This window comes from Gallinula chloropus (genome assembly GCF_964237585.1).
Source record: "Gallinula chloropus genome assembly, chromosome: 10".
NCBI lineage: Eukaryota > Metazoa > Chordata > Aves > Gruiformes > Rallidae > Gallinula > Gallinula chloropus.
The window spans coordinates 12,226,082-12,245,713 of NC_140095.1; the positions used below are offsets into that span (position 1 = coordinate 12,226,082).

Sequence of the window (19,632 nt, forward strand, 5' to 3'; positions counted from 1 at the left end):
TCAGAGCAGAGACCTGTGGTCAGAGGGAAGGATTTTCTGACCCACCCTAAAGAACATACCAAAGGTGCGTCTGGATCCTCTCCCTCAACTTCCCAGCAGTCCTGCTGCTTCCCATTTACCTGCACTGCTGCACACCCACAGGCAGAGTCTTCTTCACCTTCAGTTCTTCTATCCCATGCCAGGCCTTGGGTTGTAGAGAGGTGGATTTACACAACATACAACAGAAGAGTCACTTTGAAAGCCCTCAATTGCTTTTTATATGAACTTATATCAACATGCTATGAAAAAAACCTATTTGGGCCAGAGGAAAAGCATCCTCCTGCATTTACAAGTGCTTCCTGGCCACAAACACAGCAGTAACTGCTGGATGCTGATTTCAAGGATCATAATGGTTGGAGACACAGTCGGATATTGCTCATCAGCTGAGGGTGGTCAGGCATTGGCAGTCGACCAGCCCAGTAACGGCTCACCCAGCCCTCTGCCCCATCTACTCCCAAATTTGTGACTGTTGGAGCAGGAACAAGCGAGACTCAGAGTTTGCTCCTGTGTCATCAGCAGGAGATGAAGACCACCTCACACAGCTAGCCAGGCTGTGGCATTGGGAGCTGGTCTGGTCACTTCCCAGCTGTCACTGCCAAGAGGGCAGACTAAACAGATAAGACAAGGCTTAAACTGCTGTGGGTTCACCAAGGGCTGTCTGGAACCCCAATGTGCTGCAGAATCCTGTCCTGCCTCAGCAACACCCTGAAACTGCATATACCTACAGGAACAGCAAAGGACTTGGTCCATATTTCTAAGAGGTGGCAGCAGAGGAGAAAGCACCATGGGAAACAAAGATGTATGACAATAAAGGTTAAGGTACTTTTATTATAAAAGTCTATACAATGAGCACCAGACATAGCAATGCAATTATATCTGGTTTTGTTATATATATTCCATATCTATATATCCAGATAGATATATAGGTTTTGCTTTTACCAAAGTAAAACTGTTATATCACAAAATGCCTAGTTCTACCATTTATTTATTGCTCAACAAGGATGGCACAAAACACACTCAGCATAACTGTTGCCATGCTTATCTACTATACCGAATAAACAGCCAAACACTGCATAACGAACACAAAGCAGCTGTTAATTCTGAATTGGAACCAGTCTGATCACTCACTCACTTATAAAAATATTGGAATCATATAGATTTAAGCATTATAAAGGAGGAATATATTATTTAAAACATTTAAATAGTGCATATTGACATTTTGCATGTGGTATATAAAACACAAACATTCATGTACAACACTATACAGTACACATTAGTTTCAATGTTTGGATACACCCGTGTCTGCAGACTGATAGAAAAGGAACTGAAGTGTACATTGCACAATGGAACTGAAAAGAATCGATAAATGGTCTCAAGACTAGTTTAACCTCATCATTCTCTAAGGTCCCAGATCATTTTTCAGTTTAAAAACAAAAAGAAAAAGGCATCCCACCAGTGCTCAAATGTTTTAGTGCTTTTTTTTTTTCTGAATTCCAAAGTTACATGCCTACAAGCAGAGTAAAACAAACCAAGAAGTGTTCTACAGTACACAGATGAAATCTGAGCACTAAATATCATACTTTCCACCTATTTCATATGCTTCATGACAGAACAGCGACTCTGTGAGGTTACATGCTAGCCAGCTCGTACTTTGTGAGCAAGTTCATTTTTGGTCTGTGATAAAGCTTGTGAATAATCGCTACGGTGACATCAGCCAGTCATAAAAACATGCAGTGAGAGTAGGTGCATGCAAAACATGGCCACAATCAAAGTGATACACTGAAGAATGAAAATAAGAAAAAAAAAGAAAACAAAAAATTGAGAAAGCACCAGTTAAAATTAACACTTAGATTTTGCCAGATCAAAACCAGCTGCTGATGGCTGTGGCAGAGCATAAAGCTAGTAGCTAAATCATCACTCAGCACAGCAGATGTGATACTCAAAACGTTATTTAGTTTCAACTCTGAAGCTAAATCATGCAAGGCCCATAAACTGTTTTGCTTACATCGTAAGAGTTAGATAACTTATTTTTATTCTCCAACTGTAAAACAAAACCGTGATAAACAGCAGTAATTTTTTCACTCAAAACCCAACAGTTCTCCCTGTGGTGTGCATGAACCACACTGATTTTAGCCCTTGATACCACGCTTATTTCAGGTACAGTGGGATTTTAAACTGTCCTAAGCCAGTTCTTTTCTGGAGCTATGCAAGTCTGAGTGCCCACCAGCTCTCCCATACACTGAAATGTTCATTAACGTTCCTCAAAGCTTCCAAAAGCGGAGATGCAGTATCCAATTCAGACACAACACTACGTCACCACTGGTTGATAAATAATAACCCATAGAAATGATTAAATGAACAACGGTAACATAAGTCCTGTAGGCAACATGTGATATAACTTTTCAGTTTTCCAAATTTTAAAAGACACTAAGCAAGGTCACTTTCTGGTTCGTCCACTGTCCTCATTATCAAGGAGGAAACGTGACCACTAACGAGCAAAATCCACAGATGTTAATTATTACTGTGTTACAGGTGCGATTTAGAATACCAAAAATTAAGGTTGTTCCACAGCAGTCCTTTGAAAGGAATTTCAGTCTGGGTTTTTTTAAGTGTTCCAGGAAAAAGAGCTTTATGTTTAATTTGCTGACTTCCCCCCCACCCCCATAATAAGAAACAGGCAAGAGGAGTAGTTCAGTGTAGCACTGTGGTATTAATAATTCCTTCGGTAACGCAAATAGTTGGTAACAACAAAAAGTCTCAAAGTTCTCAAACACGAAAGGAAAAGAAGCTAAGGTTGTTTTGGAACCAGATGGATGTGTCTGTAATACAAAACCTGGATGGAAACTGTGTTTGCTAAAGTTGGATAGAGCAGTCTCGAACTTAGAAATGTTATCTGCTCTCCAGACAGGACCTACTTACCCTTCAGACACGTTAGAGTGGCACCACGCTAAAGTGCACAAACGGGATTCTTTCAACAGTGCATGAGAAATGAACACCAGCACCCACCAAGCACAGCGGTAGCACACGGAAAGGTGACGATGCTATTCAACAGGTTGGAGGAATAGTATTTAAATTGATTTTGAAGAATCTTGTTTGCTGATAAGGACTTCTAACAGCCTAAGTTTGGCTTTGATTTTCTTGTATTCCCTGTACTCATCAAGCATCGGAACTCGATCTTCTTTCTGTACATTCCTGGAAGAAGAAGCAAACCTGAGTGTCAAGAAAATCCTCCGTACTGCAGAAGCCAAACACAAAAGCAGTGACATCCAGTCACCTCAGGGCAGAGAGAAACATTTTTGGCAGCTTGTTCACCACCACCAGACACATCATTATATTTTAGCTCACCACAGTTAAAATTGCCATCACTTGAAAAGCTGAATAGAAAAGCCAGGAGCATTTATTCAGCACAACTGTTGCAGTCATTGTTTATAAATGGCTCTCTCAAGTTCTACTGGGGGTTTTACTAACAGGATACAAGACTTTCATTTCAGATCCTGTGTATATGTTGTAGGGAAGTACAATAAATTGAAGTTAAGCTACATGTTCACTGCATGTAGGGTGACCCACAAACTGATAGCAGAGAATTATTCTTATTTATTTAAGACTGGACTATAAAAAATTAACATGTTAATCTGTTGGGGTTTTTTTAAAAGCAATTTGTCATTATTAACCTTATTATTTGTCATTCAAGTCAGTAAGTGCATCTCACAGTACCGGGGTCCGTGTGACCAATGGTCCAGGAGTATATAGTTCAGGAGAAATACAGTAGAAAACACAGCAAAATTACAACATCTGCCAGTCAAGAAGATGACTGAAAACTTAAGGGTGTTTTTAGTTTTGTTCACAAGGCAACACACCTCAAAAAATCTCCTATTACACACAATGGACAGTTCAATCCAATGTGTCACAACATCTATTCAAATAAGAAGCCTCAAAAGAACTAAACAATACAGAGAAGAATAAAAATTATCTACCCCTTCACTGGTAAAGGAAATATCCAGTCAGGACCAACCTACTGGAAGAAACTTCCCTGCTCTATGTTAAAAACAGGGGAATAATCTGAGGGAAAGGTTTAACATAATTTTAATAAATATTTTTACATGTTATTTTTTTTAAATTAACCCCCCCCACATTTCTTCCATTTTTGTTATTATGCTTTACAAAAGGGACTAGTGGAAAAAAATGTAGGAGCAGGCTCCCTCTGATATTAAAAACACACAACTGTGTTATCTCCTTCAGGAGATTATTCATAGCAGGGATTAGAACAGGTCAGACTCCATTTGGCAAAATTCCTACAGAAAGTTGGGGAAAAAAACCCAAAACAACTCAGCTACAAAATGAGGTTGCTGTCCTGCATCTGGTTTTGTGTTAAACAAACCTTCCATTCTGCTGATAAAACTCCTCTTCGAATTCTCGTAAGGTCTTGCGTAGCTTCTTTTTCTCAGCTCTGGCTTTCCACAGTTGCTCCAATAATTCAGGCCTAAAAATTTCAAGTGAAAGGAAAATACTGCCAGTCATCCAATGAAATTCAAATTCTTCCAAACAACTGAGCTAGCTGCGCTAATAGTAAGTGTAACTTGCTCATAAGGAACATGATACGTGGCTGATGGTGAAATATTGAGAGCAAAGTGGTACTTAATAAAAGGGTGTAAGTTCCCTGCTGTCTACACAGCTCAGGTAAAGGCTGAAGAGGGTTTAGAAGACACTGAACAGTTCACTGAATACAAAGAGATCTTAGTCAGACACGTCAGAGGAAAGATTCAAGACAAGCACTTGCTGAGAAGTGCTGAACATGTCACTCACTCCCTTCCACCCAACACCACGCGTTCGGTATCGTGACTGTCGGTGCAGTAACTGCGGCTGTAGCAGAAGCAGCTGTACGTACATCGAAGCAGCGCGGGTGCTGGACAGCCGGAGGTCCCGGGTCAGCTTCTCTTGACCATCTTCAACATCGGACTCAGAGTTTTCAACTGGGCTTAAAACAGACTGTGTTTGGACAGCAGTTTTTAGGATGTCATTCAGGTCTGCAGACAAACCGTCGCTTTCCTCCTCCTCTTCCTGAAAGTCAAAGGAGAAATTCAGAGTATGACGTGTTTTAGTTCCCCATCTCAAGTGCTGGGATGTATTCTTTTTAAAACACACTGTACTCACCTTAATTTCTTCAAAAAAATGGGCAGTTTCACCTTCAATAATGGGCTGTAGCACCTGCCCCCGCCTCTTGGTTGATGGTGACCCCTGCAAAAATTTAAGTTGGTTTCGTTACATGCAAATTGACATTAAACTCTGTGTGCAGTCAGAATTTTGTTTGTTACCTAATACCTACAGGTATTGCTTTTTTCAGAAGAATAAAGACTGCAAACACACTTACAGAGCACAGACAAAACCACCACGTAACCCAAAAAGCTCAAATATTCAAAATATCTTTGACATAGAAGTAAAAAAATCCAATTCTACTATTATTCTTCTGACTTAAAACAAAAAGCACCCTCTCTCTGACCCTCTCCTTGTTTTGTAGGAAACTCACAAAGGCAGAGATATCTTAATTTCATATTTACTCATTTCTTCCACACCAAACCGCAGGGAGATGATAAAAACAATGTTTACCATTAATGTTTGATATCACAGTATCAAAGCAAATTTTTTTATCTTCTGCCAGGCATACATTGGGAACAATCCTGACAGTTTCTTTTTCTAAACCACTCTGAAGCCCAGCAATCGGGGGTGCTACCTAAGAGTCAAAATGGTTTGCAGTTCAGCCCAGCCCAGGTGCCACTGTGCTGCACAGGAACTGCTGATTGCTGCCTCTTGCACGTGAGCAATTATGCCCTGCTCATCGTTATCCTGGATGGCATAAGCCATTTCACAGACTGAACAGGAGGAAGGTGGAACACAAAAGCCACACAGATGATGACCTGTCAAAAAAAAGCTTTAGTTCATGAAAGGTAAGTGGCTCCATTGGACATTTCCACATAGGCTTCAGAACACACGGTTACTGCACCGGGATAACGTGAGAGATACCTGATGGAAGCAAGCGTCATATAAACAAAAAAGCAGTTCTGGAAATAGCTGGCACTGAATATAGCCTACCCAGACACTACCACTGAGCAATCCTTGGCAATTAAGAGTGCTCCATGGATCTGTCTTAAAGGTTTCAAAAGCAGAGGCCTGTGAAAAACGTTTTACAGATGTTGCCTACAGCAGAGATTAGGAGCTACGTACTCATTCTGAATTTAACATCCTTTTAGCTGGCTGTCACCCATCCCTTCATTTCACAGCCAAGGAAAAAAAGGAATGACTATGATGCAGTCACATAAGGTTACTGATAGCATGAAATGCATCTCAGCTCAAGAGCCAAGTTTTTGAGGTGAGAGATGGGATAAAAATTCAACCAATGAAGGGCACCACCAATAACCTACAACTCACCAGTCATGGAGAAAGCTGACTTAGGTGTTTAAGAGCAACCTGTGCTTATGGAGTTCACAGAGGGATACTGAATGGAAATATGACTGCAATGTAAACCACATTCTTCTATAAAAGTAGCTACACAAAAATATCTGTGCAAGAAAGGAATGATCTTCAACTGGTCCCTTCATCCCAACATACTTTGGCTTAAAGGGGATAGCCAAGAGCTGTCAGAATCAATGTAAACAGCCGATTAAGTTCCTGCTGAGTAAGGCACTGCCCAGCTATGTAAATCTGGTAGAGAACTGTCTGTATATAAAGAGATTATCTCACATCAGCTACACAGCCCCCTCCTTCTAACAGGGTCAAACAGCTGATATCAAAACTGGTTTGGTGCATGTCTGGGTCAGCACACAAGACTTTGATTACAGCTCATGAAGAACAAAGCCAGCTGGTCCTACAGGTACTATAACCAAGGTTACATTAATCTCCTTGCACAGAGTGAAAACTTTTCCTCCTCATCTCTTACAAGACCACAGAGAACAAAGAGTAGAAAGCACTGCAAGTCAGGAGGAAGCGAAAAACACAATGAGAAAGCGCAGATGTTGTACAGATGCTGCAGACATTGATAACAAGGCTCACACTGGGGAAGCACGAAGGAACAAGATGGATCTTATGGCCATCCTACCACTCGTGTCTTTGGTGACAGTACCCTACAGTACAGAAGACAGACAAGCTTCACTGCAACTGCTGTTGCTATTCTTGGGAGGCCCAGACGTACAATATGTACCGTGGATCCACACCTAGCACAGTGACGTGGGAATGTCTCAGCCACAGCAAGCTTGAACAGCTTATTTATTTCCACCAAGAACCATGGACTTCCTAAGAGCCATCAAGGTCACAGACAAGTTTCAACTGCTCTACTCTCAGTAGTAAATCAAGTGCCTCAAGTACAACGACAACACCATCTTACATCTTCCACAAGAAGGATGTATTTTATGGAACAGTATTACTAACTCTTCTAAAGGCAGCCAGGCAGTTCAAAAGTGGAAAGAAATAGAAATAGCATTTGTTTTACTCACAAGAATAGGAGTAATGCTTGCTCTAGTTAACATTTGTTTTACAAGTCTGTATCTGTCATAAAGTGGCTTCACAATATGTCTTTCTTCTCTAGTAACCTAAAGGCAGAGAAACCACAGAATTAATTATACCAGTCACTCAATAACACACAAGCAAACACACGGCGGTATGCTTCTCCTGCCAGGCCACAGACATGCCAATTAGAAACATACAACTACTTTAAACTCTGTGTATGATATGGGGTTTCTGCAGATAAAGGAGAATAAGGAGTGCTTTCCCCTCCTCTCTCACTTTAACTCCCTGTATTTTTCAGGAAGAATTTTTAAAGACTTCTTAGCTTTAGAAGTTAGGGGAACTTAAATAGAGGCAAACCCTCTACCTTTAAAGACCCATGGAAAAGAGGAGGAAAAGGGCCCAAGACTGCATGCCTAGCATTGATGGTGATTCTACAGAAGTGACAGGGGAAAAGCAAAAGATGAAACTGTAGAGAGACTTTATCTGCTGATTTACTCTCAATACTTGGCCACTGTGTACACTAACTTACTGAATCTTAAAGGCTATCCCAAACAGTTACCAGCATTTTCTCACTAAGGGGACTGCAGAACCATGACAATATCTCCAAGACCATTATTCTTCCTTGGCACTGGTCGGATTTACAGGGCAGCACTGGTTACAAAGCTAGGGTGCCAAGTCCAGAAGGCCAGTAGAACAGTAAACTGGAAAGATTTTGCAACTGGACTAGTGATGCTGATCACTGTCCAAGATAAACATCCAGAACTTTAAGCACTAATTGCTCATTGCTTACTCTAACTTTCATACTTCCAAATCTTTAAGTTACATGCCACAGATATGGAAAAAAGAAGAAAAGAAGAAGGAAAAAAAAAAAAAAAAAGAGATATTTTTTGTGAAGCCCAGAACAGCATTTCAGGTCTTTTCAATAACATAATTTATTTTTAAGATTTCTCCATGCTTCACAGACGTGAGGCACAAAATGATACCAATCGCTTTGCAAACTCCAGTAATCTACTATCTGTGGAAAAAAGGCCCATTAATACATCAATTTGTTTTTTTAGAAGTCAATGCAGTAACTTCCCCTGATGACAACATGGAAACCAATAGGTAACTTTGTGTTTTGAAGAAGAACCCCCCCCCATGAGCACCACCAGCATTAAGTTCTGCTATTACTACTGCACAGGAGTTACTGTTGTCTATGCACACATTAGAATTAATATAGTTTGATGAAATAAACCAAGTATTACCGGCCGTCCATGTTGACTTTCATAATACAGGAGGCTCTTCTGGAGAGATGTTTTCTCTTCTACCAAATGGTCCTTTGTCATTTTCTGTCAGAAGAACAAGTCCAATCTCATCAAACAAAATTCACTTTCTCTTTCTACATTACCAGCTATACAGATGCCTCAGCCAAATTTAGCTTAGCTAACCATACATCCCACCTTCATCTGTTTAATGCTGCCTAATATTGTCAGCACTTGTAAATATTTTACAAAAAAGTGAGCAAGCAACATGCAGTTTATCATTTCCCTGGAGCCTGAATACAAGAGCAACCGAGGCATCATTTTATCGGTCAAGTGGTATCTCAAGTTTCTGACAGTGCTCTATCTCCTGTTATGCTCTTAGAAACAGCCTATCCATAACCTTACACTTACTTTTATGTCTTCTGGCAAGCATCTCTCAACACGTTTCTCCTTTAATCTCTTCAAAATGAGCTCCAGGGTAGCTTCCTTGGTGGGCTTCTTCTCTTTCTGCACAACCCGCATCTCGTCTCCGTTTTCTTCATCCTCTTGGTCAAGGGAAGAACCAAAGCTTTTTGGAAGCGTGTTACTTCGTGGACGTGTTTGAGGTATGAATTCTCCATCTGAGCTCCTTTGCTTTGCATCTGGAATGAGAAAAAAGGCTCAATCCACAGGTTTAAAAATAACTGTGTTCAACTGCAAGAAAAGGAACGTAAGTCTGCATATGCAAAGTTTCTCTTCTAATAAGCTAAAGCCACAAGGATAATTCTGTTTTGATTTTTTAATAGCTTAGAATCTAGAAATGAAGCATTTTTATTGTCCTGTGGAATTTTACTGCATGACTTAGCCATTTCAGTCACATAGCTAATTTGTGTTTGTAGAAAACCAGGAACTGTGGCAGCCCTTACCTTTTATTTGCTTTCTCAATTTGGTGAGTTCAGTCATCCATTTTAAAACTTTTGGATTGGCTGCAATATCACTATAGGAGGGCTGAAAAGTAAAACAAACAAAATACATTTTACAAAAACAAACAAGCTAGAGCTCATTTATAAATATGTCTTTCAACACTGGTAATATTTATGACAGCAAATGTGACTAGCAACACAGATGCCACTCTCAGTACCAGACCAGATCTCAGCACCAACCTAAGGACAACACTTAATAAACTTGAAACAAGACATCAGAAGTCAAGGCAAGAGCGTGGTAAGATTTTTTTGTCTCTCTGCATGTCTCATCCAGTATTTCCCCCAGTCTCACTGCATAAATGTGACTGTCTGCCCTCCTCAGGCACTGTGACCTGGTTTATAGTACTGCTGCTGTTCAGCTCGCATCTGCAGGCAGCAGTGTGTAGTAAAACTTTAATCATCCAGGATCCCACAGTTACTCAGCGATGAACTACAAGAAGTAACTTAGTTCTACCATACAGTCGTTTACTCTGAGTAAAAGTGTAAGTGGTTAACATACCTTAATGTTTTTCTCCTTTTCAAATTGTTCCTCAAATTGCTTTATTTTTTTCTGTAATTTCTTGACAAGCTGATAAGGTGTCTTGTCTTCCCTTTTGTCATCTTTTGAGCTAAAAGATGCTCTTCGTGTTCTGTATAAAAAAAACATTTTAAAAGTCATTTACATAATTAAACAGGTGCAAACAACTTGTATATTTGAGTAACAGATGACTAATTTTCAATTTTTTCTCTCTAGCTCATGATCCATTCTTTTCAGGTTTTCAGTCAGAGCTATTTACTTAAAACACTGTGATCTGCTGCCTTCAAGCAGCGATGTTATTTTTCCCTCTCTAATTTCAGTAATATCCCTAACAGAAATAGCTCACTGTTGAAAAACAGCATTTCAAATGCAATAAACCGATGTACTATTAATTACATTGTCATTAAATCAATTCAGAACTTTCTAGTGGCTAAATTATTGATCTAAGTCACTAGATACTCAGTACTTGTTGACATACCTGGCACAGAATATAGCCTAGGCTACAAGCTACAACTAAACAGTCCCTGGTAATTAAGAGAGTTACACTTAACTGTCTTAGATTAGATAATGTAGATGGTTTTTAGATAAGTATCTAATATCTCACCCGTTGGCCTTACTAATACATTTCTAGGGTATGTGATTCTGACTTCAATTCATCTTTTGCACTTGTTCAGCTCCTCGACATCTGCTGTTTATGAAGCATCTTTATTTATCTCCAAGATCAACCACGAGGACTTTCTACCACCCTTGTTGCACAAGGTGCCCGAAGGGTCTCAGCACAACTAGTGACATGTACGTACTTTGAGAAATTACAAACACTAATCTAATAATCTACTAGTGTAGATCCTTATTAGCTTCAGCATGAGCTGAACAGCTATTAGCATCAGCACTTCTCTGCAGGTCAGTCTTCTGCAGCACTTTAACAGTGCTTGTCAACTATCTTCTGCAGCTAATTAGAGAAAACTTGGGCAAGTTTCTTTTTCAATAAGTCTATGTCAGAGAACCAGAGACTCTACACTTGGTCTTTCCTGTTTAATATTTTCTTATTTTAACAGGATTATTTCTCCCTAACAAGCATGGAAATCCTTCCATTCCCTCTCACAATAACAGCAGTAGGCAGTTCAGGTCACAGGTTATTTACAGTTTTGAAAGGTCACAAATAACCAGCAGCTCATTTAGTTACCATTCTACTTTCATACACTGAGTTAAACCTGCTTGCTCCTCTAATTCTGCAGGAGATGACCTGCTTTAGGACCTCCACCTCTCCAGTGCACTGCTATCCCATGCCTCCCTCAAACTGCTAGTACTTTCCCTTCTGAAAAAAGGCTTCCCACAGCAGAGATGAAGAACCTGCCCAGACCATTACTGCACACTTTGGTCGTAACAGAACCTGACTCAACATCATGGCACACAAATCTATTACCAAGCAACGTGAAAACAGACATTCAGGCTACTGGGAAAAACCAAAAAACTTACATAAATCACAGACCAACAGGCCAGGGAAGGCTGGTAAACATAGGCTACAAAGGCTATCTTTGGCCCAGGAAGTGCCATTAGGGCAGGCTGTCAGAAGCCTTGACCAAATGCCAGGGAAGTCTGTGCTTCCCCTATTTTTAAACTCTTTCCCTCAGCATCTGCCAGTGGGCACTTTGAGAGACTTGATACCATCTCAGATCAACCTCTGGGTCTAACTCACTACAGCAGTTCCCAGGCAGGTGGAAGAGCCAAATGGCCATGCTATGCTACATCTGACCTTGGTCTTCAATCAGCTGGTATAATGAAAACCCATGAGCTTCTTAAAGAGCTGTATTTTCACACTGGCAGTAACATCTGCCCCCAAACCTAAATTGCACTGGAATACATACCTAACAAAAGAAAGTGCTTTGGATGAAGAATCTAAGGTTTCTGGATCATGTAAGAAACGTTGACTTTGCCCAAAATCCAAACTACGATGCGACAATATGGGATGACAGTCCTCTTCCAGTGGATGATTAGTCATCCTTCCAGCCTGTGGGGAAAGCTGAGCTTCTCCAGACTCACTGTCCTCCTGCCAAGATTTGAAAGCAGGAAACGGATCTAGAAGATAAGAGGGACACAAAATGGTACTTTTCTGTTAACAGCATTATAAACAAGAGTCAAAAGGAAACAAAAATGCGTACCCAATGCTTAGTCTTGTATGCTATAAAGGATGTGGTGTCATACACAAAGTGAATAAAAACACTGAAATACATCAGAAAGCTACATATTCTGTCATATAACAATTAAAAGAAAAAGGTACTGAAATGAAGTATGCACACTAGGATCCCTTTTTCAAAGTGTATCTTGGGAGTATGCATTTCTGAACAGTTCAGCAGTGTAAAAGAGCCTTATTTACTTCCCCGAAATCTGAAGCTAGAAGAATGTATTTATCATCCATTGCAATTTTTTGCTGTGAAAATTAGTTATCATACCTTACACATGTACTTTGAAAGATTGTCCTCTTGGTTTTGAAGAAGGTAAGCCTGACAATACCTCTTTAAGTACAATATGTATTTGCCTAAATCTTTGTAAAAGAGTGTTGTTGGGGGTTTAAGTTTAAATCCATCTTGACACCACTGAGAAAAAGAGATTTCTTAATTCGTGGAAGGTGATTTCTTTTAGACAGGGGATTCCAAAACAACCAATTTTTTTTCCAGATCCCTATAAAAAGTTAGTTGCTAACATCCCTTACAGTTCTCAAATATGCTTTTCTTGCTGTCTAACAAAAAGCTGGCATGGCCTTTCAAATACTTTAACTTAAAATCCCACCCCCCCTTCTCCCTTCAGAAGACTTGCCTATGCTGTCCAGTTCAAATCAGAAATTTGAAAACTGGGTTCAAAGTGTGCAGAACAACAATAAAACCCACAAAGTAATCTTCAAAAAAAATTAAAAATAACCCTTGTACCTGCTTTCCATCGTACATTTACTATTATTGGGATTTTCAGTTTGGTTTTAAGCTATAATCTTGCCTGTTTACACAGTACAAGATACTAGAAGGGGACCTTTTGGGAAAAAAGCAAACAAAAACATTGCAGATCAGAATATTCCCAAGATATAAGGGACAGCAGGTCCAGGGTTAGTTAGAAAGCAAACCATAAACTATCAAAAGGCAGATAACTGAACGTATGGCGAACCATACTTACCCTCCCCTTCTCTCTGCAGATGCATTGTTTTGAAATCAATGAGGGGAAAAGTGATAGGGCATGGCGCTAATAAAATGAAAAAGAATGGCAAAAAATACTAAAGTGAACACACAGCACAGTCAGAACAAACTATACATAACATGTAAAGCAGGAAGATACAGTACCAGGGAAAGACATCCCATCTTTTGGGCCAGGCCCTGAGCACTCTCAGCTTCCAAGCAATTTCACTGGCAGGTAAGGATGCTCAGTCCTTAGCAAGTCTGAACGTTTTTACTGAAAAGGTTTACAAAGAACTGACACAAGAATAGTAAAGACGTATTGTAGTTTAATAAGAGCCTCACATCCTCACATTAGACAAGTTCTAAATATGTTTTTTGCTCATAAATAATAGAGATGGTGGTGATTTCCAAAAAGCAGGGTGAATGCAGGAAAAAAATACTCAGAAATAGAGATTCCCTGATCTGTATTTTTGCCTTAGGCCAGCAGGCATTTGATGTTCATTTTCAAGAACTCTGTTAGGTTACAGGCCTTTAAATTTTCTAGCAGGTTGGCTTTACTAACCCAAATCTTGTAACAAGATTTGCAGTAGTACGGACTGCTGTACTACTTCATCAATAGACCACAAGGACCTGCAGCGCCTTGGAAGGCTGAGATCCTAATGGCCTTTCCAAACAGGACTGAGCAACAGCCCAGGTTAAAATACTTTGCAACAAAATAACACCTCTTGCAAAACATCATGAGTTTGTAATATAGATTTATATACAGATATGCTACTTTCTGTACGAAGTCATGGTCATAAAGCTACTGGGGTAAGCAAAACCAAAGCAGCTCTTATGGGCAGATTTAAGGAAATAATGGAAATGGAAGCCACAAACTTTCTGAGAATACATATTAAATTGGACCAACACAAATAGAGGATGTAAATGCAATGTGCAAGTAAGCAATTAATGTAAATAAAAAGCTGAGAACATAAGCAGGATTTTGGTTTTCTGTTTTACTTCAGATCAAGTTATTAAGTTGGGCAACAAAACCAAAAATCTGAATTCAGTCAGTGCCTTCAGATGCCCCAAATCGACTTCTCTCTGATATGACATCCTCTGAACACCCAGTTTGCAAGAGACAACAAGCATATTCAGCATTGAACAAATTTAAGCCAATTGCAAACCTCATCATTTGTAAAAGGGAAGGATGGATTCATGCAATTTGTAAAACAGTCAGTGCTGGTTAACAGTAAGTGATCACCATTTGAGCTTCAGGATAAAGCAATATGTACTGACATGCTACAACTATACACTGCACTGTTAAACTACACATACCCAAGGTAAAATTCACTGGGTTTAGTATTTATAACACAGCAACCAGAAGTTAAGTGCAGTCATTCTTTGTCACCAGTGTCTTAATAGCATTTGACTGTGACACTTAGAGGCATCTCAAAGAATAGCTGCCACTGGAACAGCCTATTGGAAGTTAAAACCTGTCCCTGTGTAGTAAATCACTAGTGTACCTGCTAAGTTGTATTTCTAAGTTCTTAAAACTGTGAACCAGTGTACTGTGGTCATTAGACTGTTGGTAACAGTTCACAGTATTTTAGCAGACTATATGACTTGCATTGTTTAATGTGTGATGATTCAGCATATCAACACTAGGCAGAGGAAACAGACTGTAAGGAACAGGTAAAAAAGTAGGTACTTTGAAAAGTGAGGTACAAAAAAAAAAAAGGTAGTGACAAGTAGTTTTCTTTTGCTTACAAAGGGGTTATGTTTTTACACAAGTAAACCAGCGGTCTAAACAGTTATTATCAGACATTTGAGCAACAAAGTGGACAAGGTTAGGGGTTGCTAAACCTGGAAGGCCATGAAGAACAAGGTCAAAAACATAAGGAATGCTGTCTGAGAGAAAACTATCCTACAAGCATTTATTTTTTTTCCTAAAACCCAAACAATGGAGGGAAAGGGACAAAGAAATGCCTATAACTTTCACTTGGAAACATCGAGCTCGTTCAAGTTGTCCAATGACATGGAAAGCAATGCCTGGTATTCCTGATGTTTGAAACAAAGCAGCCAACAGGTTTTTCAGAATAAATGAAATACAAATTCCTGTGTTCAGTAGTTTAGTGATTTCAAGTTAAATTCAGCCAGTATTAGAACTTCAATAGCTTACATTTAGAAAAACCAAAACAAGTAAGACACATTGTTAAGACACAGTATTAACTACATGACAATCAGAGAAAGCATTTTTAAAAACTTGGGTGAGACACTCAGGGTCCTGGGAACTAGAAGTCACCTTTTAAATAAGTAAAACCCAAACAAACCGAAGCTCTAGTATAAAACTTAGTGGGTTTTGCTTTCTTCAGTTGTTCCTTTGACTATTTTTTTAAAAAGGTCCTTAATTAAGTTGCAGATAGTTCTGAAACAAGATGGAACCAATTGTCATAATTTGGTTGATCTTATGTGTATAAGAACATATTATTCAGATTGAAATAAAGGAAAAAAAAAAGCATAAGTTGTCTGCTGCTTCTACTTTGCCTGATGTTCTATTTATCATTATTAGCAAACTATATAGTGAACTAAAGGGTGAAAATTACCTTCCCATTTGTCACCATCAGATACATTCTTCAGGTCTAGACGTGGTACTTGGACACCCAGAGCTTCCTCAGAAACATTAACGCTGCCATGCCCTGACACCTCTGAGTCAGTATTTGCATTGAGATCACAAGTCTTGCTACCCGAATCCTGTATTTAACAAACAGAAACAAAACAAATACTATTATTATTATTTAGCAACTGGAAATCAGGTACCTAATTCATGCCAGTTCCAGCTTTTCTGGAAATTTTCTAGGGGAAAAAGAAAATAATGAAAAAATTCTTCCTTCCTAACTCAAGGGATTGTAAACAAGCCTCCTCCCTACACCTAACAGTAGTCAATTATTTGCATTAAAAAACATTCTTTACACAAGATGCATAAACATAAGCTCATTCTGCTGCCAAAACTTTCTGTGAAGTGAGATGATGAGATCTCTAGCAGAGGTTTTGCAAACCTTGCAGCAGGCTGTCAGCATATGATTTTAAAAGGTAAATTTATTGCTTTTCTTCACATCTGTATTTCATGTAAGTTCATTAGACTTCATGTATGTATATGTAAATAAAACCATAAGCTTACCAGAAACCTCTCTGAAGATATTCTATCATTGCCACCAAGCGATATACTATTTTGCCTAAAAAGAAGACACAGATATGGTTATCCCTTTAAATTCAAGTTCTTAATGGTCAGTAAATACTATATGTTCCCCTTTACATTCTATTCTTGCATACCCTAGTACCATCTTCAGAGATGCATAATTTATTTCCTTAAAGTGATAATTAAAGTTCTGGGGAGCAAGTGTTACAGTGCTTCCCCTCCTCCCCTTTAATTTTCACACAGAATTTCAAGCTGAAGCATGTAAACAACAGCTGGACTTGAACCAACTTGGAAATAAAACCAGTTATGACCTTTATCCTCAAAATAGGAGTAAATATTTTTAAAAGCCAATTGAACTCAAACTGAAATTTCAATCAGTGCTGAACTCAAACTGCAAATGAGTTTCAAGCCTCCTGGTAGTCACTACTGCCAGCATTCATTCTTCAATCATTATGAGCAACAATATGTGCCAAAATATTCTGAAGTCACTTCTCTCTTTCTTGCCCAGAACATAGGGCTGTTCACAAAACCAAACATCACATGTATGATAGAAGAGAAAATAAGTACAAACCTATAAGGGCATAGAGTCCCATTAATTCTATATCCTCTCTCTTTTCACACATGAGAAGTGACAGGTTTAGTTTCACATCCCAGGGAGGTAGTGGATCTCCATCACTGGAGACATTCAAGACCCATCTGGATGCCTATCTGTGCAATATGAGCTGGGGAGCTGCTCTGGCAGGGGGGTTGGACCCAATGATCTCTCGAGGTCCCTTCCAAACCCTGTGATTCTATGATCCCTTTTGCTGCACCACGCTGCCACACACCACCAGTCTGGTACACTCACCTCACAAAACTGAAGTTACATATTCTGCCACGGGAGCGACAGAAGAAAACCACTTACCTCTCACTATTCTCTCCATCAATGTCTGCATCTTTATCACATGGTTTCAGTAAGACATCTGCAGTCTGTTGGCGAAAAAGTCTGTTTAGAAGGGATTTGGTAATGGCATTCTCAGGTGAAAATATTTCTGTCATCATCACTGACCACAAACAGCCCTCAAGCACAGCTCTCTGGGGGGGAGGGGGAATGTGTGTGTGGTAATCCTACTTTCAGACCATGCAGTATTTTCACGAGTAAAGTAAGGCCAGTAACCAAGTACGTAATCACATGAAGACAGACAATGACTTTCCATCTTCAGACAAACCATTTTTGTAATTATTTCTTTTAAATAGTAACACCAACAGTTCCACTGCCAGTTGTCAATCACAGCAAGAAGTCCGGGGTGACTAAAATCACTGCAGTAACTATATCCTACCTCAAAAATGACTGAGCTGGGTGTAGAGTTGTGCTCGGTGTATATCAAACGAAATGAGACTGACAGACTTTCTAAAAGGAGCTACTAATCCTTGCTACTAAATAAAGCAGCAATAAGACTAGAAGGGGCATTTCTATGACACCATCTCACTAAACAACTCAAGATGAATAAATGTCACCATTTTGCTGCCCAGAAGCAGGCACAGGAAGGCTATTTTAAGCAATTACTCCAAAGCTCAGTACTGGATTTCTTCAAAGAGTGTCTTGTGTGGGGGAAAACAGGTTTGAAATATGAAATATGTCATTTTACAATAACAGATCACATGAGGTTTCAGACCTCAGCAAGTTCCCACAAGTGATCTTTAAAATGTCTGAATACAAAACAGTTACCTGGAGAGTTCAGGTATACATAAACACTTGCCAGATTTATACTGCTGACAGTAATACAGCCCTTATCAGACAAAACTCCATTACTCTGTTTACAGTATTTCAACCCTCAAGTCAAATTCCAATTCAGGGAAACAATTTTTAATTACAGCACATGTGTCATACTCCAGCAGATGATTTCCACCCTGAAGATGAGCTGTGCAAGACCTGCATAGTCACACTTATTGTGGATGTGGAAACAGCTGCTTCTGTTTCCATTTCAGACCAAAGAGGAGCTCACATGCACAGCTCTTGTTTTCTACATCCCTACATGACCCTCTCAATCTCATTTCCTGGTGAGGAATCAGTAGATTTCCCTTTAATATCCTGCCTAAAGACACAACTCTCCAGTAACTGCTGAATTAGTGTATCAGCAAGAAGGTAGAGACTAACATTGGAAAAAAACAAAGCAAAAATAAAATTTCACCCCAGAATGGCACCTTACCACTGACATCAAGGGACAAAACTGCATCAAAAAGCAAAAAAGGCCAAGAATTCTATCAAGCATGACAAAATAAGTGCATCTATACATGACCATCCATTCCTAAGCATCATGTTCCCCTCTATATTCTTAGCACAGTACCGTACTTGGAACACTGAAATACATGTACGCTTCCTAAGAAGAGTAAGTCATATTTCTCATCTGTTCTTTGAAACTATTAAAACTGTATAAAAAGCACCAAAAAGCCACCAAATTGCAACTTTTGTTACATTTGTGTTTTCTGAGTTTTGATTTCTAAAGCACAGAAGTCAGGAGGAAGTGAAGTGTTAGGAGTTACTAGGAGAAACTCGCTCTCTATTGCTTTTGAAGGCTTTCACTCTCAAAAGGCTGAAAGCCTAAAATAAAGAAGACTTAAAATAGCCAGTCAAAAAAAGACAAATGGAAAAATATGCAACTCTACCCTGTGCTGTTTTCCTGAGCTCTGTTGAAAGTATTCACCTGCACTGGATAAAATACTATCTAAATGCAACAGCATGTTTTGCTCTATAGGGTATCAATCTAGTAATTTTTTAATAACAAGATTTGGCACTAAGGCATCAGGAAAGAACCCGGACAATCAATACCTTCTGTGAAATTTTAATTTAACAGAATGGGATTCTAAACCAATATGCTAGTTTAGCCAGAACAACAGAAAAATTTGGCCTGTTAAGTGATTCACAAAGAGCCACTTGGGAACCCTGAAAGCAAACAGAAGTCTAGGAGAAGAACATATTACAGTAGTGAAAAGTGCTATGGCAACACTTTGTTTTAATAGAAAGGTAGATTCCAGACAAGATTCTCAGTTTCACTAT

The 19,632-nt window shown here is 39.3% G+C and overlaps 1 protein-coding gene across 2 annotated transcripts in view; it reads right to left on the reverse strand.

Moving 5' to 3' along the window:
• Positions 1 to 351: 351 nt before the first annotated feature.
• FAM13B (family with sequence similarity 13 member B) overlaps positions 352 to 19,632 on the reverse strand; it is a 48,370-nt gene continuing 29,089 nt past the window's right edge. Inside the window, exons 11-23 of one of the 2 annotated variants that reach the window (XM_084268565.1) lie at positions 17,500 to 17,564; positions 16,578 to 16,632; positions 16,003 to 16,150; positions 13,419 to 13,484; positions 12,122 to 12,332; positions 10,239 to 10,368; positions 9,683 to 9,764; positions 9,189 to 9,418; positions 7,524 to 7,619; positions 5,191 to 5,274; positions 4,925 to 5,097; positions 4,418 to 4,519; positions 352 to 3,231 (exon numbers count right to left, since the gene is read on the reverse strand). In XM_084268565.1, coding sequence (XP_084124691.1) covers positions 3,108 to 3,231; positions 4,418 to 4,519; positions 4,925 to 5,097; positions 5,191 to 5,274; positions 7,524 to 7,619; positions 9,189 to 9,418; positions 9,683 to 9,764; positions 10,239 to 10,368; positions 12,122 to 12,332; positions 13,419 to 13,484; positions 16,003 to 16,150; positions 16,578 to 16,632; positions 17,500 to 17,564 — 1,566 coding nt within the window. In that variant the 3' untranslated portion in view covers positions 352 to 3,107. Of the gene's footprint in view, positions 3,232 to 4,417; positions 4,520 to 4,924; positions 5,098 to 5,190; positions 5,275 to 7,523; positions 7,620 to 8,780; positions 8,865 to 9,188; positions 9,419 to 9,682; positions 9,765 to 10,238; positions 10,369 to 12,121; positions 12,333 to 13,418; positions 13,485 to 16,002; positions 16,151 to 16,577; positions 16,633 to 17,499; positions 17,565 to 19,632 lie in introns of both variants that reach the window. The other variant, XM_084268564.1, reaches the window with a different exon arrangement.